Consider the following 27,034-nt stretch of genomic DNA (forward strand, 5'->3'; position numbering starts at 1 on the left):
TTGCTGTCTGCAGGTTAGATGCTAGACGAAAATGTTTTGGTGTGATTACACAAACAAAAGGTAAGACGCTTCCAGAAATATTTTGCCACACAAAGAAAAGGGATATGAAATATTACACCACATCGATTGAAGGTGCATATTCAACACATGTTACATCAAAGGAAATTCAATAAATAATCATCAAACTGCGAGGGGTTGCTGTACAGGTGTAGGGAAGATCTATAGACATGGCAACTGAATTTGTATCTCTACAGTTCATATCTTCAAGGGAAGAACAACAATATACACAAGCATGTACAACTTGAATACTGTACATATACAAGTAAATTTACAAGAGTGGTCTGGCTTCTGTCACCTCTATTGCTCTACGTGCACATCATTCGGACTTCCTCCTGTTCTTCCTGAAGTTCCGATGGTGCCTTAGTATCAGAATCACCACTCTGCGAATTGCGTGACGATTCTGCTCGATCAAATCGTGAAATCATTGACCTCAGCATGTTAGACCTCTTTATAAGAATGCCCAGCGCAGAAGATGCTGCCGCCCGAACAATTGCGTCTGGTGATTGGCTCATTCTACCTACCAACGTAGCAAACACCTTGACACAAAAGAATGTTAATCAGTTCATCAAGAACTAACAGTAAATAAACCACCAGAATCTAGTATTAATACCTGGGAGAAATAAGGGGCGATGAAGCGTTGATCATCCAAAAAGGATAGCATGCAACTCACCAAACAAACTGCATTTGCTCTTATGACCGGCCAAGGTGCATCAAATGCCTAAACCAAGCAAAAACAAGAGTTGGGTTTGCTTCAGTAGTCTCTTAGTGTACAACCTCTCATGTAGGGAATTCTCTCTAAAAAAAAAAAACTCCAGCAACTAAAAGTTGGCCGTCTATTAATTAAGTAGATATAGGCACCCAAATGAGTTGATTAAGAGTCAAACCTGGGTGGTAGGAATATACACCTCACACCTACCTCCCACCAGCTGAGCTAGGCTCACTTCCTAATGTACAACTAAAAAGAAAACTGTACCTGTATAGCAGATTCTAGGTAGCTGTCAACTCTGGCAGGAGACAGTCGGCAAAGTTGTCTTGCTAAGTCCTTAATGAAGTCCTCATAATCAGAACTGTAGGGAGAAAAGCACTGAAAATGTCACTTAAAAAAACAACAAATCACAAAACAAATAGCTAGGAAAGTTCAAAACAAACCGGCGATCAGAAGTAAAATACTGCTTGCTGAGGAGCAAAGATAAACCATCTACTTCCATCAATGGGGCAAGGAGCTGAAATGTGTTCTGTTTTGACAAAACAATGAATGGTAACATATGCAAGTTGAAGCAAATGTCTGGTAAGGGGAACGTAGTGACTATATACCCGACATGCAAGACGAACACTTAGGTCATCATCGTGAAGATGGAGGATCAAACGGGGAAGGGTTGCATGTATCTGCATTAGGCATAAGAAAACAAGTAACAGTAAAAGGCACATGATGCGCGCATCAAATTGTAAAAACTATCTAGTTTGTACTTCCCAAAAATTAATACAATAAGAAAATCAAGTGTCATGGATGGCACAACTTTATGTAACATTTTTAAGTTTGTAATTGCCTTGACATTTTATATGGTCTCTAGTCTCCACAACCGCATCCTACGAAGGTAAGCACTATAATGCAACTAAAGTGGAAGCTGTATGCTACCTGCTCAATGAAAGCAGTCCGCTGCAAGCCTACACCATAGGCACTTAAAGCACCATAAGCTGCAAATGCATTGGACCTCATTTTTGTATTCATCGAAACCTGTTACACAACAGTTGCAGAATAGGTTAAGCCATGAGCTGTCAATTTCAAAGAACAAAATTATAAATAAGCATACCACCTGAGTGTTTTTCGCTAAAAACTAAAACACATGATAAATTTAAATAACAAAAAAGCTCCAAAAGGAACATCAGTGAATTCTGATTTACTTGTGCAACATGCAAAATGTTGAAGTTTCCATTAACCATAGAGAACTACAACAGTCATCTTGCATCACCAAAACCTTATATAAGAAATATCTGAAAATTTTAAATACCAAAAGCTTGAGGATTCTTTGAACAGAGATCAACCCAAAAATTCATGAAGCACTTAGGTTGCATGTACCTGTTATTGGTTAGTACAAAAAAAAAGATAAAATCTAAGGCAGTGCTCTGGTCTTCACAATATTGCCAGCTAACACCAGAGCAAGTGCTACATGCTAGTTGGGTCGATGCTATTATGTGCAGACATTATGGTTCCAAATTATTCCCTCCATTTTTAAATATATACGAGCTAATTAGGGTGTCCTAAACGTCATATGTTTAAAAACAGAGGGAGTGCATATTCACTTTAATTCCACATTATCTCACAGATACATCAACACTCTGGTACAGTATAATCCATGCACTCCCTAAATTATGCTATTAAAACAGTAAAACAAAAACGCTAGATCTGGATGGTGACCTGGAGATTCCGCAGCCTTATTAAGAGATTTATTAAGATGGGATCAACAGCATCTTGCTCTGACAAATTAAGAACCTGAAACCAGTGCATGCTTTTAAATATTCTGTTAATACTGATAAAAATAGAATTACATTAAAAATAAGAACTCACAGTTAACAAGCATTGGACAGCAGTTAATTGAACAGATTCATTGGGGTCTTCAAGTAGTGCTAATATAACTCCTAAAACTTGCTGGATGTATTTAAGCATGTGGCTGTCAGGAATCTGAAAGAGAACAAAAAAGCAGATCTCATGGTTCACTCAGCAATTAGACTACGTTAGTGTACTAGCCATAAAACCATACAATTTGCGGGAAAGAAAACGCAGGATCTGATAAGTAGACAAAATAACATAGATAGGTGAATGATCGTGAAAGAAGAAAATAGAAACACCTTCAACTCTATCTTAGTGAAGCAACATCCAACCTATATTACTCAAATAACAAAACAGTATCTAATGAGAGAACAGGTATCCATGCTTTATTCAAATGATAACCTGCACAAGTCCACGCAAACAGAGACTCCTGACAGTCGGTGAATCATCAGAGACATGCTGACACAATTCCTCAACCAATTGTTCAAGCAATGTAGGTTCTTTTTCACTGCACAAGTAAGCAGCAAAAGTTATCAGTGAGTTTATTGGTGTGGGAAATAAAAAGACAAACTTGTTTTCAGTCCCATGCAAAATGTAACCCTGATCCTAAATATGAAACCAGAAACTAAACATACCAGAGGTGCAGAGAGCATTTCCAGATTCAATTAAATTAGAGAAAGGAGCACTATTGTAAACTAGGGAGTTATTCGATTACATGTGGCGTATAAATTCTGATAGTGCAGCAGCAGCAGCCTCCCTTTCAGCCCTCTGATTTCTGTTCAGAGCTTTACTCAAGATAACACAAGTTGGCAGAACCTGCGGTAATAATATACAAACATCAACGGTGCCACTGAAACATATATAAGGATCCTCTAGAATCAAGAAAATACCTCTTTTGGTCGTTTTACTGAGGAACTACATGCAACCTCTTGAACAAGATCAATCCACTTCTCCTTCTCAGTTTGTTCTCCATCTCGAGCAAATATCTATCAATGGTAGGTATCTTACATAGTCAGAAATCAGAATTGATCCACATATTTGGCAAGAAAAAAACAATTAAGAAAAAGCACCTTTCCCATTTCTACATCACCGACACACTCACAAAATGACTGAAATGCAATTAACAACGATCTGCAGAATATTGCGCCACCCAAAAAAGACGTCCTTCAGTTCACAAATAGTCTTGATGTATTATGTTACAAGCTATAAATGGTTTAATTGTTACCGCAGAAGTTCATTTCGGCCCAACTCTGCAAGACCATGAAGACTCCCCAGTTTTAGTATAAGGCCAGCAAGAACGGAAGGGTAACTTTTCTCAACTGCTTGTTTCCCAATCTTCCCACCACCTCTGTAATGTTAGAATATTAAGCATGTAAAATTGGCAGATGGAAAGGTGGCCACCATCAGTCAACATCAACAGTCAGCCATCAAAATGGTGAGTGGTGAACAATACCTCATAAATGCATTGACAGCAAACATAGTTGCTTGTAGAATACAGTCGTCAGCTGATGACTCAGAGGTGGTTTCTCCCTTCTCTGAACTGTTTATTGTGACAGGTTCTTTATGAAGTATAGATAAGGTGTACTCCAAGAAGAGAAGTGCAAGCTCCTTATGCTGGGAAAATGCCTGAAATGGAGGCCAAACGATCAAATACACAATAAGAAGTGTAACTCCATGGTTCATGAAGCTAAATTCTGCTAAGTTTTCAGGTAATAGAAATTATAAATTATTTAGCAGAAAAAGCAACGTAATTCAACTGCCATCCTATAGACTTTAAAGCCTATTATTACATTTACAGTGCAAGTATAAACAATGTAGTAAATCATGACATACCTAAACCAAGTTGATCCTGGTCTTACAGACAATTGTAGGTAGTATTTTTTTTTTTAAAAAAAAAGTTAATTGTAAACTATGTTCATTTAACTAAACCGAAGGACGAAAACTCGATTCTCAGTACATGATGGTTCTAAATTTTGAATAATATGTTCTTATTTTTTTCATACCAACACAATGCTCAATAATTTGTGCATTTCTGAGCATGGAATCTAGTGCGGTAAACTAATTATAGGTTTAAAAAAATCAAATGCTAATTAGCATATTTCAGATTGTAACACTCTATACATCACTTTGTAAGTCATGAATAGACACAATTACGTGGTAATAGGCCCTTTAGTCCATTATCTTAGCTATGATGCTAGTTCAAACTTGCAAATACCAGAGTAGACAATCAGGCAGGATTATCAACTACTTCCATGAATAAATATTCTGTTGCACAACTTAATATCGCAGTAATGCATAACTAAATGAAACAAAGATAATATATTAATGCATGACTATAGTATTAATACATATTCAATTAGTTCTTAACACATGGTACTAGTAACTTGCAGAATACAAGCACAAAGGCACCACCCAGTACTCACATAAAAAACATCCTGTATGGCCCAGCCTCCACGAATCCTTGGTATGTCTTTTGTACAAATATCTCTTCCAGCCACAGATAGAACCTCATCAAAGACCACAATGTGATTGGTGTTTTCTGCTAGGCATGATATCTATCTCAAATTAAGGTGAAAGCAGCTTAAGGTATAATCATAAACTGGAATATTGATATTGAAAAGGTAAACCATATGCATGATCAATAAAATCAATGATGGATACAGCATTCAAAACCTCTTGGCGTGAGTGCTTGTCAGTAAGAGAAACAGCAGATGAGAGTAAAGATTGAGTTGTCCTATAACATCAAAAATAGGATCATAGAAATATTAGATTCTTGCAAAGAAGAAAAAGAGGCGCATTGCACTGTGCTAATACTTAGATCAACAAGACAACTACCTGAAAAAGATGCAATTAAGAAAATTACATCACATATTCACATCATCAAAATAGTCTGTCTACGCAAATTGCCATGTCACTTTATCAACATGACCACAAAATAATCCTCTTTGGTGTCATTCTTTTGCTGGATATATCTTTGTGATTTATATGGCCTCTCTAGAAATTGTCTACAGCAGCCCTACTCTGGTAAATGTGGTGCCATGGCAACCTAAAGCTACTGTTGTATGCATATCCCTCTATATCCTCAACTGAAACATAGGGGCGATTGGAATTTCCCAGCTAGAGATCTTATTTTGCAAACACGTGTTTTCTAGTGTCATCTAGCATTAGCTATCTATTAGGATGCATATTCTGTTAATAAACTAATTTCATCTTTCATAAACTATCTATTATTATCTTTTGAAATGTTAGTGAATTAAAATCATCTTTCATAAACTAACCTCGAGACATCAGCTTCACGTAGTTCCTTGCCTCTTCTTGTAATAAACATGATAATAGCTTGAATGGAAGCATCTGCTGATTGTTTTACTTTATCACATGTTGCCAACGTACAAGAGTGTAGCAAGATAACCAGCTAAGCAAGTAGACAGATATGTTAATAGCGACCATGGCATTGTAGAACTTCCACTTAAATTGAATTAAATTAGTTACCTCATCCTTTGATAATAGAATACACACTGAGGAAACAACCCTCTGAAATACTTCTGTCTGGTCAACAGATGCCTCCTGAGAATAATATAAACATAACCTCAACAAGTTGCTCGTTGAAGTGCATTGAACAGATTGTAAAGTAACACATCATCATACTTACCCTTCTGACGACAGAGACTAACTCCTCAAGGGAGGACAAAGCACTATACGAGGATTCCAGATCAATATCATTAGCATATGCCTTCTGCTTCGGAAGTGACAATGAAATGTTGAAGAAAAGTGCAATGATCTACGAGAAAAAGGATCATATGATCAAAACAACTTGATGTGCTCAATTTCAACATAAGATGAAAACTTTAAACAATTCGGTTATACATTATGCATGACAGTGTCTTCTGCAAACATAGCTATTTCACAGTATAATCATACAGCACATGCCAAAATGGAAAACTGCACTTTGGGCGGAAGGGTAGAAACATACTGTAACAAACAATACAATGCAACTAGCTTTGTTTGCACAAACCTGAATTGCAGCTTTCCTAACTTCAGCATCTGTATCTGCACAACGAGGAAGGTATGCCATTGTCCTCTCTCCCAAGCTTAAAGAATCTCGACTAGGCAACACAAATGCAGCTGCCATAAAATTAAAGGCATCTTACACAGAGATGATATCATACACTTATAAAAGCAATCTAAGAAGATCATTAAACATACACGGCAAACTTGATAAGCTCCTAGTCCCTCCTTGATCAATTTGTTTGTTCATTGTGAAAGTTGGATAGGAGCCCAATGCACCGAATCCACCAGAACAAAGATTGCGGAACTTTATTAGCACCTCCTGTACAGCAACGCATCCTCTTCTTCTTTGGTGTTCCAAAGATGACGATACATATGGATCAAGCTGCCTAAGAATATGCAACAACTGCTCTGCTCGACTTCGACCATCTTCACCACTGACAAAGGGAATATAAGGTAGGTGATAGGGATTAAGGAATACAAACATGAGATGTACTAGAATGTATTGGCTGAAACAAACATGATCAAGCTGCCCAGGATTCCAGGAACTAATATGTTGCCTATTACAGGTACTTACAACCCTTTCTAGCATATATCTACTTCACCTCATGTTATTTCAAAACATTAAAGTCAATCCTTTGTGCCTAATTAGTTGCAGCTGACCCGTACTGAAGAACTAAACACAATTGTTAGACAGTTACTGCAACAGAACTTGTGGAAATTACCTATACTCCCTCACTTGCAACATGTCTACTGAGGAAATGAACGATGTTGTTCTTGTAATATTTCAACTCACCGTAACAGGTTTAAAGCTGTAAATAAGGTCAAGTAGTTATAGTATGCCATTTAAGAGTACAACTGGCCCGATTGAAAGTTTGGTGCTTCCTTGGTCTGTTTAAATGGTAGGCTAGGACTTATATTTTCAAACTAACGCAGTATACACAAGAAACCAGATATTCTCACAACACAAGAAGACACAACTAATGGTAGAGAAAAATTGGCCTTTCATGAAAGACGTAGCAAGTAGCACTAAAAAAATGAAAATACAGAAGAAATTCACAGAATAATAAGAAATATTATTTAAATAGAGAAATAATACAATTGAAATATAAGTTTACAGCATTACCTTGTAAGCAAAATGGCACCTAACAGAATAATGAGGTTTGTTATGAGACTCTCAACAATGCTTGAGGGCTCTGTTGGCAATGCAAAAAAACCTAATGTTGCCTGAAAGTGGAATATAAAACAAGTCAAAACAATACCATTATCGTTCAAGTAGTAGACAGACCATTAGAAAAGTTTTGCGGTGTTGCAACATAGCCATGCAGACCTTCATGACACGGTTTCTTGTTTCCATAGGTAATCTTGGTTCTAGTGAAACCAGAGTAGTACAGGCACTTAAAGCAACACTCTGCATATGTATGAATAATTTAGAAAAGGGTACAAAAAAGTTCTAAACTTGAACCAGAAACTGTATTGTTACATAGTGAACAGAAGTGAAAGAAATATAATTCGTTCTACATATGGAAAGAAAGAAGGGTCCAAATTTGAGCAAATACCTGAGTGTGCAAAAGCTCAGAGTTGAAATCAGTGAGATCATCACTTTGATCCCTACCCATTAGAGTTAAAACGTACTCCAGCAACTGATCTCTTCGTTTCAGTGGGAATGAGATTCCCATTTCAGCAGCGCTAATAACAGCTCGGCCTAAACAATAAGACTGATCACATACGATACAGCGAAATGTACATAACCATGAAGTAAATATTGTAAATGCAGAAAATTAGCTGCTGCTATATGAAAATTGGTACCATTCCCATTGTACTAAGATTGCATAGTAACTTGGTTATGCTATATGGTTACATGATATTTAGAATTACAGATAGCTTAATTCAGCTGGCACTATCTTACACCTACCCACCACCTCAAGGGTCAGGACAAACTTTTTTTTTTATGCACCCATACATCACCCAGCACTCAAGTGTGAATTGGTATGTGCATTTGATATGACCCCTCATAAGCAAACCAATCTCATCTGCCAAATACGCATGAAGGTCTCGAATCCAAAGGAAAAGTGGGGTACAAAAAATATGTCAATGTGAGCCTTGATCTTTTGTGGCCAGGGTCGATGCACCTCATTACCTACACTATAGAGGATGCCTCAGTATGCTTGCTGCTCCATGTTTCTACTTAAATTTCAAATGGTGTAGCACAAATCTCAGTGCTCAATGGAGTGGATATGAGCAAGGCAGATTTGTTAGGATGTTCCCCTACTGTTCTCAGGAAATAAAAATATATTTTGAATGAAAAATGGAATAACGGATTGATGCACAAACATTGAATATTAGTATCAAAGGTATAAAAGAGATCATATTCTGTGTGCAAATCTATCAAATGCAAACTGCCAATTAAATTTATCATGGGAGTAATAGAGAACAGCAAATGATCAAATAGTGTACCGAACCATTTACAATGGAAACATCTATACTCTCTTAGTATTAGTTTTGCCTTGGAAAGCTTTTAAGTTAATTCTCAACTCAGTCATAAATCAGGGGAATCGGACATTTTGCTTACACTTCTTTTCGACAATATTTTTGCATAATGTATTCATGTAGTGAAACAATTACCAAAACCTGGCAGGAATACATGGGAATTCTTAATATCACAATGAGATTCCAGGTATTTTTGCCAATGCTTGTTTCTAACCAGATTTCTAAAAATTAAGATGAACAGTCATTATGACGTACATAAAAATGGATAAACAAAATACATAAAAAAACAGAGTTGAAGACTACAAAAGCCATTGCAATAAACAAATAGAAAAAGACTTGTAGAGCAATAAAGGTATTTGTCTATGCTATCAAAAGTAAATTCACAGAACATATATCTACCAGCTGAAAAGTTTATAGTGAAACTAAGATACGATTTGCAGCCATGTCATAAAGGAAATCACCTAAAAGGTCGATTGCAGTAATCACAGCTTGCTTTGCAGTAGGATGCTGAACATGAAGCAACCTTCCAAGCATATTAGTCCCCTGAGTACAAGAGAATGGTATTCATTAAGCTAAAAAACGAAATAAACCATATTTGAATATTCTATTGACCAGAACAAGGATACAGAGGTGATTTAGTTAAAGTGTCTAAAAATACAACAGTGTAAAATCTGGTCAACACTAAATATAATGTACAGTAAATAAAAATGGCCATAGACATGGCAGATGCCATATTGGTGGATGGAAATTTGGGTTCAAAATTCAAATAAAGGCAAAAGATTGACAGACTATTTGTGTACCATTCAAAATAGAGTGTTAAGACTGAACAAAACAATTTTTTTATGGAGTGCTTGAGTTGGTCTCAAATGCATGCGTATAATATTATCCATCAGATTGGTCGTGTAAGAAAAAAAGTTGTTTATAAGTGGGATAACATACCACAAGTGCATTGATTCTGGCTTCAATAACAGTTGATGGAGCATATCTTGCAGCATAGCCATACATCAAAGCCAATGCTGCATACGTGTCATCCACATCATCCACCTTTGCACCAAATGAGAAAAATGAGAGGAACCTGCAGAATTGGATGTCATAAACTCATCAATAATCTGAACCAACTGGATACATGACCTGCAAAAACGAACTACAAGCTACAATAGTGCCTTCATATCCACTTTTGAAAGGTCTAGCCTCCATTTCTGTTTCTTCAAATACAAGATGGGATATGGAATGAAGTATTACAAAAATGAGGCAGACTAATACCAGATAACTGAGTTAAGAACAAAGTACAGGATCCCATTTGGGCACAAAATTGGCCACAGGAGTGTACATGTGAAGCAACACAATCGTAGTGTTGGTACAGCTTATGAATTGCAGCTAAACATGACTGGCACTGAGAAGAGCACAATAGATAGGTCTCTCCTACCAAAAAGATAATATAAGTACCTCTGGAGAGCACTTTGCCCTGCGTTATCTAGTATGTTCTTCAGTTTTTCCAACACTGTATCCAAATGAGAAGCTGCAACCTGCAAGGGAGACTTTAGAGCTGAAAGCTCCAAAATAAGCCCAAAATAAAGGGCTTCACAATGGCACCTTACCAGCCCGATGCCTTGTGCAAGTCCAAGGCGATTAATAGGAATAGACATGCTTGAGTGTCTACACATCCAATCAATCTTCTCGCTGACATAGATCCTATCATCAACCTTCTGAAGAAGCATTCCTAAGCATCTGCAAATGAAAAAGGGTAAAGCAATGCCAGTTTGCAGCCTCATTTTCATGTAGATTCTATAACATGTCAGTCAATATCATCAGTGAAGGATAGCATGGGGTCCTGACTCTGCAGCATCTGGCAAAATTAACTACAACAAAGGGTAGAATCTATGCTGGTAATCGGACATGTTGCACTGGATTGGTATCATGTGAACGGTTAAACTTGCTATTTTGTACCTCAAATCATTCATGTAAATCTTGTATACATGCTTAATCATATCAGTCCCTTTTTTGTTTCAAATATCAGATCATTTGATGTCAATGCAGAATTAATTATTCAGATAACACTTAATGCTTTATTAATAATGTCAGATAGGTTAACCATGTCAACCGAAAACCAGCATAAACAGTTTAGTGTGTTGGATTTTGACAGATCTAGCACAATGATTAACAAGTGCCAAAGGACGAATGTACAGAATCTAATGTGAAACGATGAGATGCCAATTCACTCTGATGTAGAAGTGCTCCAAAAAAATCTGACAGAAGAGCACTTAATGATCCATCTACTGAGCTCCAAATATATAATAGCAGAAACTTCTTTGCTTATTCTTTTTCTATGGTATTGCATTAAGTTGGCATAAGGATGGCCCTACCACATTATTGACTGATTGTACAAAAGGCAAGTAGATCTTGAAGCAGTTGGCTTATTTAAGAGTTAAATTAGCTCTCTCTGAAGGAACCACACGAAATACAAAAAAGAGACTGCAGTCTCAACAAAATGATGAGCACCACACGAAATACAAAAAAGAGACTGCAGTCTCAACAAAATGAAGAGCATGTGGCACATGTTCAGAATATTTTGTATGCATCGAAACCAAAAGCATAGCTTCCATAACATAGACAACATGGCACCTAGTAATTACTAAAGTAGGTATCACATTGTGAAGCATCCAGTATGGAAAGGTACCCTAGAACAGCATTGATTTAATTGTACCTGTGCAGCAAAGCAGCGTGTCCATCAGATATACCATACAGATCATACTGTCGTGCAAATGCATCACCCAAAGAAATGACCCACTCACTGTCATTCACAACATCCAAAGATTCTGATAAAAACTGAAAGATGACAGAAGATTAGTTCTCCAGGGAAGATAGTATATCATCTGAATACTTACCAAAAAAACAGAGAGACAAGTTCTAAATATATAGATTCTTCGTATTATAAAGATTGACATAGTATAGCAAATCGAAGTATCAAACACAAATGAAAGGCCTACAATGTCCATGGAACCATTACAGACCTGCACTGCAACCCTTATGAGAATGCGGTGATAGCATTTGTCCAAATTGGGAATAAGTTCCTTAAAACATGCACCACCCCAAGGCTCCATGAATAACAAATACACAATGACAGTAATGACAAAAAATTGGCCATTTGAACACTGTACGCCGTCATTTTTTCCTCGTATTTTTGTTTTGCCCAACCTCTTAACAAAATTTGACTAAAGCATCTAGCACTACAACGTTATCATGATTCTAGCTGCTAGCAGCACACTTGTAAGCTCCTTGTTACAACATGAATATCATCTGAACCAACAAAAATAAGATACTTACATTTATTATCATGTCATCCCATATTTCCTGGTATGTGCTATCTTGCTTTAGGTCTTCAGGATCACTGATGTAAGCTTTCATCTTAGGGACCTAATACTTGCCAAAAGATACTTTTTGTAAGCCTCTTTAACAGCAGGATGACGGAAATGAACTTTTAAATCTCTTTTGTTTTTAGGGTGCATTATACAAATAACTCAAGCACAGCACAAGTATCATATGAAATACCGGGTACGGCCAGGATTTGCAAATAGAACTTTATTTGGGGGATTTAACATTAAAAACGAAAGAATCAAAACTTTAAGATATGAATGCTGCAAGATATATAGAAAATATAACTTCATCCTTAATACTTTACTTTCTGTTCTAACAAAAGAATGGTAATTAATAGAAAACTGGAATAAACATGCAGTCTTCATGTTCTAACAATACTGGCCAGTTAAGTGCTATACCTCATCTTGCCAAAATAATGAAAGGTTTCTGGGGAAAAGTGGACCCAAGTAGCACAGAACCTACAAGATACAAAGGCAAAGTGAACGCGGATATAAACAATATCTTAGGGTTGTTTCTTTCAATCAGCAATCTTCGTGAGCCCAAAGAGTAGAAAATGTTACAAATATAATCGCTTATTGCAATGACAAGCAAGCATTCAGAAATGCCCAAGTATCATATAGTACAGATACCAGAGTAAAGCAAACAGTATCAGAATCCCATCAAAAAGGCAAATAACAGCAGGTAAACCTATCACTCACCCAGTACTTCAGCTATTCTAGCGCTTTCGCGGAGTAACCTTTTTTCATACTAAAATAATGTCTCATCCCCCATATGAGTATAATGTCTGTAAAAGCTAAGAGTGCTAGATAATATAAAAAATGGATGAACACAAAGTCACCAGGACTAAAAAGGACATGCCCAAAAACAGTTGTCAAGATCATCCATTGAAATCTTATTTTAAATTGGTAAGCGGACAAACCGTCAGGATCTGGGTGGCCAGTTGGCCCCTAGCAAGTGGATTATGCAGAAGCACAACCAAACGAGCAAACAAGTCCTGCATAAAGCACGTCATCATGAGAAATAACTAGCTAATTGATGAAAAGATTTATTATAAGATAAAAGCCATCAGAGAACAAGCAAGCTACCTCAGGATTGGGGGTTTCATTCAAGGCGTTAAATTCAGTATATAGTGGGTTTGTCTGTGACAATTTATGCCTACACAATTCAGTTATGCATTTGCAGACCTGCAGATATCTCCATGTTAATCATATCTAGAACATAAAGTGTGAACGGTACAGTATTTATTCACAGCAAACATAAAGCTCTGCAAAGTCTTTGTATGAGTGTACCAAATGCTCACCGTAGCTACTGCACCCGTATACTTCTTCGGGATTATCAACTTCAAGATGAATGGCCATAGAACAAGCTGGAAAATAGGAAAATTAAAGTGCAATATTTATTTAACTATGATGAACATGATTTGCATAAATTACAAATTATTTGAAGCCAGCTAAGCAAACTGATTTCCTGATTCGATGAGCATAATGCAAAGAGCTTTTACCTCCATTTCAGGAATGGTGATCGCTAATAAAAGTAGGCCCTTTTCACATATAGTTCTTAGTTCTGATAAGCCAGCAAGGCTTACTTTCATCTGACAAATGGAAGTAGAATACTAGAATTAGAATACGTATCATCCTAAAGCAGTGACCCTTAACAATTAATTAAATAACACATAATCTAAAATAAATACAACCTCAAATCTTTTGTCCTGGAAGTAGTCATTTTTCAGAGTGCCAAGATCATTTAGATCTTCATCAGTTATAGCACTATGCTGCACCAGGAACTCAACTGCCAGCTCAGCAGGGGGTCCACTTAAATAGCAGTGTGAAGCCATAACAACAATTAGCTGTACGCAATTCAAGTAATGTCAAAAAAATGAAAAAATGGATTAAAAAAAAACAGAAATCAGTATCATATATACTATTGCATGTATCAAGCATTAAACGAGGATTGGCCATAATAAATATTTGTAATCCAACTCTGCTTCATGCAAACAAAAATGACTAATTCCACAAAAAATTTACATTGAATGCATTACCTCAGCTAGCGCCATACGTATGGCCAAGCTCTGGTGCTCTAAAAGAGATTTCATGATTTCAACCAGTGGTGCTTGTTTAGTATGCCATGATTCCAACAATCTATAAATAGATCATAGGAGTTGTCACAAACAGTTTTAAAAGCAGGCACAGAGCAAGAAAGATCAATGAATAGACGGACAAATAGAGAACCTGGGCAATAGGTGTTTTATTGTGCTAAGCGCCCCAACAATAGATGCTTCATCTTTTGACTTGCATTTCTGTATAGCAATAGACAGTAGCAAAAATAATATTATTCTACACAAGCCTATCTTGTGCAAACTTGAAATTGTCATGAAACATGGAAAAATACTTACATTCAAAAGGAACATGCAAAGATCCTCAGGATATGCTAAACCAATTACCAAAAAGCAATGCTGGAGTTCATTGTATGTCTGCGAGCAGATGAATTGAAACATGAGAATCTCTATAGACAGCAGTATGCATATATTACACAGCAATGCAAATTTTTACAGGAAAAATTGTATGGAAACTTTGCTTAAAAATTAGACAATAACACGGTCTCACAGAAATACTGGAGAAACACTGTATCTTCATCATTTATACTTAGCAAGTGCTAAAAAAAACTTTATTTTTTCAGCCCTTCAATTGTCCTTTCTACCAGTCAAATTGATATGGCTAGTTGATTGGATAAGAGTACAATAGCAGATCGGCAGATACCTACTCGCCCTCCCTGGGAGGCTCTGAGTTTAAGGTCTGTCTCTGCTTGATTCTAATCTATGGCGCCTATGGCCCTTATATACTGAGCCAGCCAACAACTCTTATCTGACTAGGATTCTTATCTCTAATCTGATTCTGTTACAAATCTTAACTAACTAGGAATCTAATCCTTATCTGATTCTAACTAATCTGCTGAGCCAGGAGTGGCTGGCCCTTTGTTCCTTCGGTGGAACTTCTTGCCAAAGAAGTTGTCCACAACACTTCCGCCCCCCTGACAGAAAAGCTCGTCCTTGAGCTTGAAATCAGGGTAACTTTCCTTGAACTGGTCCAGCGGCTCCCAGGTTGCATCAGCAGCATCACGACCCGCCCATTGCACCAGAAGGTCCCAAGACGAGGCTGTAGGCTTAGCGCGCACCACTTTCTCTGGAACAGGAACGGCACAGCCATGAACCACAGGCGGCAGTGACACAATCTGCGCAGGGACAGGGCCCTGGTGTTTCTTCAGGAAGGCTACATGGAAAACATCATGAATCCGAGCCTTGGGTGGCAGTCGAAGACGATAGGCCACCTGCCCAATACATTCAACCACCTGAAATGGCCAATAGAAGCGTGGAGCAAGCTTTGCATTAGTCTTGTCAGTGATGGCCACCGCCGAGCGTTGATGCAGGCGCAACCAGGCCCACTCGCCCACTTCAAATTCCAGCGCCCGGTGATGCTTATCATGCGAGGCCTTCATATAATCCTGAGCCTGAAGAAGACGCTACCAAATTTCCGCCAAAAACTCGTCGCGCTGGATGAGTTGTTTGTCCAACGCGACAACACGCGCCAAGCCTGGCTGGTAAGACAACAGGGAAGGCGGATCACGGCCAAACACCATGCGGAACGGCATGCTCTGCAGGGCGGATTGGTAGGAGGTGTTGTAGCAGTATTCCGCCCAAGGTAACCAGCGTAGCCAACTGCGAGGTCGATCACCGGCCAAACAGCGAAGATACACCCCCAAGACCCGATCAGTCACCTCCGATTGGCCATCTGTTTGGGGGCTGAAAGCTGAACTCAAGCGCAGCTTGACACCGGCAAGGCTGAAAAGCTCCTTCCACAATGCACTGGTGAACACCGGACCACAGTCACTGACAATATTGCAAGGAAGGCCATGGAGACGAACGATGCCATCAAAGAAGGCATGAGCCACTGACAGGGCGGTGTAGGGATGACCCAATGCAATGAAGTGCGCCATCTTGGAGAACCGGTCGACCACCGTGAGGACAACTGACCGGCCGCCCACCTTGGGAAATCCCTCAACAAAATCCATAGCAATGTCGCTCCAAACTGACTGGGGAACGTCCAATGGCTGCAGCAATCCTGCCGGATGGAGATGTTCTGTCTTGTTTCGCTGACAGACAGCATAGCCCCGGACATAGTCGTGTACCAACTTGGGCGCATGCGGACTGTAAAAGGAAGCGCGCAGCCGATGGAGTGTTTTCTGGGTACCTTCATGGCCGGCGCCATGGGCGGCAGCAAGGAGTTGTGGCCACAGGACAGAAGAATCAGGAACAAAAATTCAGCCCTGATGCATGACGAACCCATCAACAACAGACCATGCCGCCCCTGCTGTACCATCCGCAATTTCCTGTTTCTTGGCCTGCACCTCCGGCAAGGATGATGCCTCCTCCCGGAATTCTTCGAACAGAGCAAACTCCGGGCGAGATACGGCGTGGACTTGGCTGGTCAGTTCCTGTTCATCCCGGCGAGACAAGGCATCTACAGCGGCGTTCTGTTTCCCAGGCTTATATTCAACTTGGAAGCTGTAGCCAAATAGCTTGCTGACCCATGTATGCTGCAGAATTGTGGACAAGCGCTGATCAAGTAAATGCTTCAAGCTGCAGTGATCTGTGCGAATGATGAACTCCCTGACCCAAAGATATGGCCGCCAATGCCTTACTGCCTGGACCAACCCAATTAACTCCCGTTCATATGCCGCGAGTTTAGCACGCTGAGGGGTGACTGTCTTGCTGAAGAAAGCTATTGGCCCTGCGCCCTGATGCAACACAGCTCCAAAACCAGACCCGGACGTGCCACAGTCCACAATGAAGGGCTCATCAAAATTGGGTAGCTGCAGGACTGGTCCCATCGTGAGGGCGGCCTTGAGTGCCTCAAAAGCCGCTGTTGCCTCCGAAATCCACACAAAAGCATCCTTCTTCAGTAGTGTCGTCAATGGGGCAGCAATGAGGCCATAATTGGCAATGAACCGGCGATAGTACCCGGTGAGCCCAAGAAAACCCCACAGCGCCTTGACAGGTCGAGGACGGGGCCAAGCTTGGACAGCCGAAATCTTTTCAGTATCCATGGCCACGGCGTCGTCAGCAATGACGGCCCAAATAATGCACCCGGCGTTCCCCAAGAAGGCACTTGGACCGCTTGAGGACGAGGCCGTGCTCGCGGAGGACGGAGAACACGGTGCGGACATGCTGCAGGTGCTCAGTCCAGGATCTGCTATAAATCAATATGTCGTCGAAGAAGACGAGAACGCATCGGTGGAGGAACGGCCAGAGAACATCATTCATTAGCGCCTGGAACGTGGCCGGCGCATTCATGAGGCCAAACGGTATGACCAGGAACTCGAAGTGGCCATGGTGGGTGCGGAATGCCGTCTTTGCAATATCGTCGGGGTGCATCCGCACTTGGTGATAGCCGCTGCGGAGATCGAGCTTGGTGAAGAAAATAGCGCCCTTGAGTTCGTCCAGGAGCTCCTCCACCACCGGAATTGGGAACTTGTCGTGGATGGTCTTGAGGTTGAGGGCGCAGTAGTCAACACAGAAGCGCCATGTACCGTCCCCCTTGCGCACCAAAAGCACCGGCGAAGAGAAAGCTGGCATGCTGGGACGGATGATCCCTTGCTTGAGCATGGCCTGGCATTGGCCTCAATCTCATCCTTCAGAAGCTGCGGGTAGCGGTAGGGGCGTACCACCACTGGAGAAGTCGCCGGAAGGAGATGAATGCAGTGGTCAAAGGCGCGCAGCGGCGGCAGCCCTGACGGCGTGGCGAACAGATCAGCAAACTCTTCAAGCAACAGCCCAAGCAGGTCCGAGGACTGAGCGACGGCTAGGAGAGGGCTGGCCATTGACCCCGAACCACTTGACGCGATGATCCTTGCGCCAGAACGCCATGGACAGCCGTGTGAAGTCCCAGAGGATGGGCCCCAAGGTGCGAAGCCAGTTGCAGCCCAGGACGAGCTCGTAGCCGTCAAGCGGGATGACGAACAAGTTGATGTAGAACTCCTCCTGGCCGATGTGGACGACGACGTTCCGGTAGATGCCGGCGGATGGAACGCGGTCGCCGTTGGCGACGCCGACAGTGAGGCCTTGGCGAGCCTCTAGGGTAAGCCCAAGCGGGGCGGCGGTGTCTACGGCGATGAACGACGGTGGCAAGCTGCAAGGTGGAGCTCGTCTGTATGCCCGTGATGGCGTTGCGGGAGATCGTCGGCTCATCCTCAGCGGAACCCTCCGAAGCGTCGCCGTCGCCTTCCAACTCCATCCAGTAGATGCCCTTCATAGAGCACTGCTTGGCGTGCTCGCACGAGAACTTCTCCGGGCAGTTTGAAACAGAGCCCCTTGAGGTGACGCTACGCCATCTCCTCCGGTGTCAGACGCGTGAAACGAGCGCCTGGTGGAGCCGCCGGCTTGACTGGAGCGCCTAGAGTCGATGACGCCACACTAGAAGCTGGCGGTGTCGCAAGAGGCCGAGGCGGAGTAGAGGAGAACGATCCAGTGCGGCCAGAAGGGCGCGACGGGCGCACCAAGGAGCAAGCGCCATCGTCAACCACCTAGGTGTGGCGCTCGTAGGCACGCGCTAGCGCCATGGCGTCTTCCAACGTCTCGGGCTTATGCATCTCCACATCAATGCTCATGGGCTGAAGGAGGCCGGCGGAGAAGATGGCGATCTGCTGCTGCTCGGTGACGCCCTCGCATCGCACCAGGAGTTTGAGGAACTGCTCCTGGTAGTCGTCGATGGAGCCCATGCGGCGAAGATGGGCCAGCTCGCCGAGGGGGTTGCTGCGCACCGGTGGTCCAAACCTCTTGTTGACGCCCTCAACGAAAGCCGGCCACGTGGGGACGCCGCGATTCTTCTCCAGGCGGTAGTACCACTTCTCCAGCCATTCCATGGCATGCCTCCCCTGTGGATTCCTTTTTCTGGGGCGTGCCTGCGACCGCTGCGAGTCCCGAAGCATACATGCACGCCCTCTTGTTGACGCCCTCGCACTTGTGAAGCCAACCCAGGGGATCCTCAGAGCCGTCGTACTTGGGGAAGCGGAGCTTGTGCACTGGCGGCGGCGGCAGCCCATACTTCCCGTCACCCCCAGATGAGGAACCAGAGGCGTCGAAGCGGCCGTTCTTCTTCAGAAGCTGAATCTGGACGTTGCTGATGGACGAGGCAAGGCGGCCCTGCTCCTGGCGGACGATGCCCAGCTCCCTGTCCAGTTTCATGCTGATCTCATTCATCTTGGTGATCATCTTAGCAACGGCGTCATCGAACACAGCCTGGGTGACGAAAGAATCGCCGATCTTTGCGGTGGAAGCGGTGGGTTTGGCGGCGCACAGGGGAAAGTTGGGGCGTGGTGGAGCTGTGATTGGCAGCAGACAGAAACCAAGGAAGGTCCCAACTGATACCAGAGATGATATGGCTAGTTGATTGGATAAGAGTACAATAGCAGATCGGCAGATACCTACTCGCCCTCCCTAGGAGGCTCTGAGTTTAAGGTCTGTCTCTGGTTGATTCTAATCTATGGCGCCTATGGCCCTTATATACTGAGCCAGCCATCAACTCTTATCTGACAAGGATTCTTATCTCTAATCTGATTCTGTTACAAATCTTAACTAACTAGGAATCTAATCCTTATCTGATTCTAACTAATCTGCCGAGCCAGGAGTGGCTGGCCCTTTGTTCCTTCGGTGGAACTTCTTGCCAAAGAAGTTGTCCACAACACACATTTACATGTGGCATTATTGATTTGAAATAATCCAATAAAAACTAAGAAGTTAATGGATATAACAAAAAAAAACAGCCAGAAGACAGCAACCTTCAATCCCTTTGAAACATAATGCTCATCTTTGCTGTTATTGACAGATACTAACGGAAGAAGCGTAACTAAGATAACAGTAAGCTCCTGCAACACAAGAAACAACAGACACAGAGTGATAGATTATTATGCTCGGCGTACATTTATAATTTATATCATATCTTCGTGCTGGATATTTCGTGGAGTAATACGATCCATGAGTTATAAACGTATGGAAGTGACAGGACAGAGCATAAACATTTAAATAAAGGTTACATTTGTTTGTTGAGGGATGGAGAGATTGCTAGAATATGATCTGATCATGTGGTCAATGTTCATAATCTGAAATCTAAAACCAAAATGCAGATCCACTAATTTGTAGCGATAAAAATATGCAACCTCAGCTCATTGTGACCCAGGCAATGCCATTGTATCAAAATATACTGAATGTTTTCATTTTTAACCATGTGTATCATGTGAACAGTGCCGTGTAGTTCTGTAGCAGCATCTTCGATAGCAGCACGGAACAGCATTAGCTTGTCATGGTTGCGATATGTTAAAAAGGAAAAGGGGAAAAACTAATAATATATTTAAAAAATAAGTGAAGAAACCATGTCTTAAGCATGTTCTTGATTTACCTCGAAATCAAGTAAAGGAGGGCCACTTTCAGACAACAATGATGCATTAAGAAGGTTATGAAGACTGTGAGACGCAACAAAAGCAACTTCTGGATCTTTCCTACATCTACAAGAAAACAAGAGAAGAAATTAACGTCTGGGGAAACTTGGAAAACATCTTCAGGGAATATACAAAATAGAACACATACAGATCCAACATTGTTGGTATAATCCTTGGCAGTGCTGATTTCAACTGTGACCTAGTGACCAGACCAACCATTTCTCCCAAAGCCTCCACAGAGGACGAACGCACCTGGTGAGAATATTAACAAAACAATCAGCAGTATTAGCAGTCAATTTGAACAAGCAGCATAAATTTGGCATACGAAAGAAATGAATATTCTACAAGAACAGCACTAAACCACTAACATTGCAATGTTCCAACAAACTATAGCAACTTTACAGCAGCCTGGAGTTAAGTTATCAGTATTCTCTCCCCTTCTCTAGTTCTAATACTCCTATCAGTTGAGACACTACATTGTTTCCAAGGTGTATGAAAAAAACAAGCCAAAAACAAAACAATCGAGTCAGAGCCAAGGCTCACACGTACCTTTAGATCACGTGAACCCATCCATACTTTTATAAGTAATTCAAACACTGAATTCATAAAAGACCTGTCATTGAAATATTAGATATGTGCTATACCAACTTCCATTACCTCCAAAAACAAGTATTAACAAACTGAAAGCTTACATAACATCAGTATCAAAAGGACGCTCTGAGGGGGCATCTCCTAGGTACTGCCATGCGGCCTGGCACCAACACTTAAATGCTGGAAAAGGGAGTTTTCTAAATCTTTTCAAGTTTCCAGAAACATTGAAGAGAATTACTGATGAATTCAGGAGCCATAGCAGTACCATTGGCAAAAACAGGCCGTTGGCCATCTCGTACATTTCCTAGGATTGGTAAAACACGCAGAAGCACGTCCTTTAACCGTGGGGTGAACTGCAAGGCTTCAAAGAAACAAGCACATGTTGCAAATTCAGAAGTCCAACTCAATCAGATGGAAATTAAATTAGCAAAATGTGATTAACCTTCAGCTGACGCAAAATGTGCAAGTATCTGTAACATGGCTGGCAAAGCAGAAGTTGGTCCAGAGAAGTGAAGAAATATTTCCTCCATCATCTACAAAATGTTAGGGACAAAAATTGCTATTATTGAAATGCTGAACTACTAGTGAAGATTAATGAGTAACTAGCACACAGGACCAACATAAACACAGGAGTTCTATTTTCCATGAAACAGGGAACACATGACCAATGTATGGGGAACAATACACTCCCACATTTCCATTGAGAATGTAATCAATTTCTGGTGGTCATCCAAGATAGCAACTGACTCTCCTTAAAAGAAAGACCTCTCGTTTTAGAGAACTTAGAGTGCAGACTTTGAAAAGAGTTTTGATGTACACATTTATAAACCCCAATGTGAACAGTGAATTATCAGAAGACTGACCCTGCAGAACATGGAATGTGGCTACTAGAAAATCTTAAAGTTATAGGCTAGCGAACCATAGGCAACTAGAAATCTTGCCATTAGAGCTTCTTGTTGAATTGATGTTATAGTTATACCAAACGTTTGGTTTTACTATACCAACGCAAACTATGCAACCAAAATAACATTTCATCTTTTAAAGAATCATTCAATGTAATATCCTCCAATAAAGTGAAAAGGATGGCTCCTGCTAGATGACACATTAGCGTTGAAAAGTGCAAACCTTGGATGTGTTGGATCAGATACTACCAGTGTTATGCTCTTCCAATAACCGAAATATACAACAAACACCTTCAGTTTCCTTTCACATTGCTTCTTCTCCAGTCAAGATGTCATCTATTAAATAGCAGGCTCTATGACATCATCGATAGAGATAGATGGGACTATTGGTTTTTTTCCCAACAACTAAGGCCATTTGATTATGTTTATAACCCAAATTTGTCTTGCAGTGTCATTTGTTAGCAACAAATTTTCCATTACTGAGTAACAAAACCTTTTTAGGTGTTATTGAGTAAATTACCACTGCGCCTTGTGTCCCCTTAAGTAAACATGCATACATAATGTTAAATCATACACAATTTATCTAATAGTTGTCTCCACTAACAAAAGGGATGATGGTTGAGAAATGGCATACCAAGTCTGGATCATGTGAACCTATGGCAACAAGAAGATTAGCAGCTGCTCTTTGCCAATCAACATTGAATTCCTGTTCACCAAAAAACAACAATTTAGAGCTAAACAAAGATAGGCAGGTGAAACAAGAAAATAGCGTAAGTATGAAGAAAGAAAAACAAAACAATGAATCATTGTCATTAATGTTTGCCTAGGATAGCCCACACCATCACTGTGTAGCATTATTAACGTTCATAACCATGATAAGAACAAAGTTTTTTTTATAGTACTTCTCAACATCACATTGCAAACCTGAAACCATTTTCACAAAACTAACTATTCAAATCCCAACAACATGTAATAACCAGCTGTTGCAAAAGTAATTCCTTGGGATTCAGGAAACACCTCGATAAAAAAGACAATAGCTATTTTAAGGTCTCTTTAGCCTAGTTTAAACTTCAGGTTATTTGGCTTATAAGCTTAGAAAAGAACTAGTCAATCTGGTTATTTCTGGGGTTGAATGTACACGCTAAGCATGATACAGAGAGAAACTAAATGAATTATCAGATAAAGTGCTGCACTGCATGCTATGATCAAATCTGGGAAATTAATTTGTTTATTTCATCCTAACTCAATTATCCCACTGTTTAATGACCTTCAGGTTTCAGGAACTATATAGTGAGTGCATTAAGATGAATTGGTTGTGTCTTACCATATCTGATTCACCTCTATACATTACGTAGATGTCAATTAATTTTATGTTGTATTGTCTTTCTGTTGCTATGACTTGACGTTAGATTAACGTGCTTCCATCAAATATTCATAAAGGTATGCAGATCCTCATGGGCGACGAGCGTGTTCTCCCATCATGAGATGATCGTCCAGTCACCCGTGGTCGTTCATCCAACTGACTCTCCTGTCCCAGGTCGATAGCAGCCTGCAAGGCCGCTCTTCCACACCGACTCACAAAGGGCAAGAACACCGACCATCTTCAAGCAACGAGACTGATGTGACTACCCCATGCCGAACACTGTGAGTGCATCTTTTGGTCTGCCCATGCTGGTTGTGAATGACTGGAGGTGCATGGCTGACTAATGCAAAGCGTGCTTGGCTGAATAATGCAGTGCTTAGCGCTCATATAATTAGAACAGTTAACATTCAAAATTTCTGGCCGACCAGCTTGTTGGTTGTGTCAATAATCTCAACCAATGTGTGCATACATTATCTGGTAGGCATTGTGAATCTTCAGGTTGTGGTGTGGCAACGGTATGCAATGTGAGTTATCAAAAAAACAAATAGTGTCGGATAAATTGTATGTACAGATTAACATAAGGGGAAATGCCGGTATGCAGTTATCTCTGAAATGCCACTCCTGCCTGTGGTTCTGAAAATGCATTGAGGTAATTGGTATGTGGAGCTAGCCTGCATATGCAGAGCTGCCCTGCTCTTGCCTCTTTCAGGTATCCAAGTTATTGTAAAACAAGCTTCTATTTTTCAGTCTGATTTGGCCGGGTGGTAAATTTTAGTCTCCTCAAACTGTGGGTACATTTACATGAAAAACGTGCTTAGCATGAATTTCAGTATCCTGACGTACTGGAAAGACAATGATAACAAGTAATCTTTAAAGGATCGTGATACCATTTATTTAGTCCACTATAGCACCTATAGCTAGCAAATTTCCTGTAGCATAGCTTAACATGCTGGAAAATTAGTGCTACTACTAAAGAGTTTTGGGTGCTAAGATTATAATGCCAGACAATCACTTGTAATTGGTTGATGTATATGCTTAGACTGAAGTGGTAATTGCTGATTTTGTATTGAGGCCGGAGGGATTTTTAGCTACATTCTTGAATGCATTGAATGCTGAATGTATTGCAATATAAATGTTTTCTAGCCCGTAGCAACGCACGGGCACGATCCTAGTCAGATAAAGTGCTGCACTGCATGCTATGATTAAATCTTGGAAGTTCAACCTAATTCTGAATATTGTGAAGTTTAAAATGCAAATGATATGACTACGACATAGAGCTGAAGTATCTAATAGCCTAATAAACTGTAATGCTCAAATCTTCTTGCTACCGTACAATCAGTTTATAATCGACCCATTCTTATTTTCATATCATACTGTTATGATAGCTATTAGTTTCATTTCTCCAATAGTTCATCAATCATCAGCCTAATGTAAATATACAGAAAAATCAAAGAACATTATCGTAAATGTAGCTGTTCTTTTCTTTCTTCTTCCATAATATCCATGATCCCCGTTCCGTTCAAAAATCAAAATTACAAGGTGTGCAGGTATTTTACGATTCAAACTTTTGACTAACAATTAGGATAACTATATATGAGTTTAGTGATACAAAAGTGGTACAATTAGATTTGTATTTCAATGTACATTTATATGGTTGTGATGTCTGAGTTAGTAAATGTGCTATATAAGAGAAATTTGTGGTCAAGGTTCCATTTAGAAGACCATGCCAAGTAAAATTATGCCTCGTAAAAATGAAAAGAGGGAGTATTATGCTACTAACTGGATGTGAGTGTGATATGCTTAGCAATTCTTCACAATGTTCTGTACAGTTGTGCAAATTGGTGCTGGAAATGAAGGCATTAGTTTCCAGCTCATTGTCTAGCATTGAGCTCAAATACGCAAGGAGAGAGATTGACAGTATCTGGTACCTTTGAGCTAACAATCTCTGCAGTTGCAATCTTCGCGATTTTGCGAAGGAACTCACGCTCAGCATCTGAGTTGTCGAGGGCCCTCACGGCGGAAGCCATCACGAGAAAAACCCCAGCCATGTTCCCAAACCGCTGCATTCCACAAAAACCAAAACCAATTCACACTCCCCCAAATAATTCAAAAAATCGAAGAAGCAAATTTCAACTGAGAGGCTGATGAACGCACCCGACGTCCGCCTCGTGAGACGGTGGCGCAGCAGTCGAGGACGAGCATCGGGTTCCTGCACCCAACAAGCAACGAATTTCACCGAGCTGCTTCACACGGAAGGATGGAAGAGAAGAGAGCGGGCGGCGCACGGGAGAACGAATACGACCACTTACAGAGGCGCGATGTCGCAGAGGGCAGCAAGCGCGGCGTCACGGGCGACCAGGGAGTCGTCGGCGAGGGAGGCGACGAGGACCTGCACGGCCTCTGGAATGGGGGCAGGGGCGGGTGAGGAGGACCGAAGAGCGGGCGGAGGGGAGTAAGGGGAGATGATAGGTCACCTAGGGCGGCGGCCGACGCCGCGGCGGCGGAGGAGGCCATCGTAGCGGCCGCCGCGGGGAGATCCGCGGCGACAGCCGAGAGGGGAGGGAGGGAGGGAGGAAGGCGACGGACAGCTCAGAACGGCGCGAGTCCGAGAGGGCGTGACACGACGCGAGGAGGTGAGGTCATGTGGGCGGGCAGGGCGGCAGGCGGCGCTGTGGTGGTGGGGTCGCGAAGGAAGCTGACGAGGAGAAAAGGAAGGACCGGAGAAAAGGAAGGACGCGTGGTGGAAGGAATGTCGGCTTGAACTGATCGTCGTTCAGGACTTGTTTTGGGTTTTGTTTCTGCTCACCTTCCTTCTGGGCTCTGGCACTGGCAGTGGCTCAGCTCGGTTCTTCGTCGGTTTCAAAATTTTCTAGCTTTATTTGTCCAATTTTATTCCATGGATAATGGATTGTTCAGTACTTTGTTGAAGCCTTGAAGGTACCATGATTCTTTGTTAGAACATATAGAAGGGTAATGATACGTATTTACTCGAGTTGAGAATCAGTATGTGTGAGGATAGTGATTTGGAATCCTCGGCAGTTTTTTTTTTAACTTCTAAATGAGTTGCTGGCAAATGAGTGCTGTTCGCCGCACATAGCTTACTGTCACCTCTTCACGAATTGCATTCGTAAACGACAATAGGCAAAGGGTGGTATCCTGAAGCTTATCTACAGCTAATACTTTATCTAACCATGTGGCCTGCGTGCTTTAAGT

General features: G+C 41.3%; 1 protein-coding gene across 1 annotated transcript; it reads right to left on the reverse strand.

Moving 5' to 3' along the window:
- Positions 1-105: 105 nt before the first annotated feature.
- On the reverse strand, positions 106-26,512 carry LOC101765960 (protein SHOOT GRAVITROPISM 6). Its single transcript, XM_012842835.2, has 51 exons — positions 26,296-26,512; positions 26,131-26,221; positions 25,976-26,030; positions 25,750-25,881; positions 23,093-23,164; positions 21,999-22,089; positions 21,822-21,917; positions 21,658-21,736; positions 21,515-21,578; positions 21,114-21,217; positions 20,926-21,031; positions 20,309-20,395; positions 14,871-14,948; positions 14,707-14,774; positions 14,517-14,616; positions 14,172-14,324; positions 13,980-14,069; positions 13,779-13,844; positions 13,564-13,662; positions 13,398-13,472; positions 12,877-12,936; positions 12,428-12,517; positions 11,808-11,929; positions 10,702-10,831; positions 10,550-10,629; positions 10,043-10,178; positions 9,565-9,646; positions 8,173-8,318; positions 7,944-8,024; positions 7,740-7,840; positions 6,812-7,050; positions 6,621-6,730; positions 6,258-6,386; positions 6,098-6,172; positions 5,887-6,020; positions 5,270-5,342; positions 5,032-5,163; positions 4,062-4,234; positions 3,834-3,956; positions 3,679-3,739; positions 3,499-3,594; positions 3,324-3,424; positions 3,011-3,116; positions 2,627-2,740; positions 2,477-2,551; positions 1,697-1,795; positions 1,375-1,446; positions 1,210-1,295; positions 1,034-1,127; positions 671-778; positions 106-596 (listed from the first exon to the last, which is right to left on the reverse strand). The coding sequence occupies exons 1-51, from the start codon at positions 26,333-26,335 to the stop codon at positions 366-368; spliced, it is 5,205 nt and encodes a 1,734-aa protein (XP_012698289.1). The 5' UTR covers positions 26,336-26,512; the 3' UTR covers positions 106-365.
- Between the last annotated feature and the right edge of the window lie 522 nt (positions 26,513-27,034).

This window comes from Setaria italica, chromosome IX (genome assembly GCF_000263155.2).
Source record: "Setaria italica strain Yugu1 chromosome IX, Setaria_italica_v2.0, whole genome shotgun sequence".
NCBI lineage: Eukaryota > Viridiplantae > Streptophyta > Magnoliopsida > Poales > Poaceae > Setaria > Setaria italica.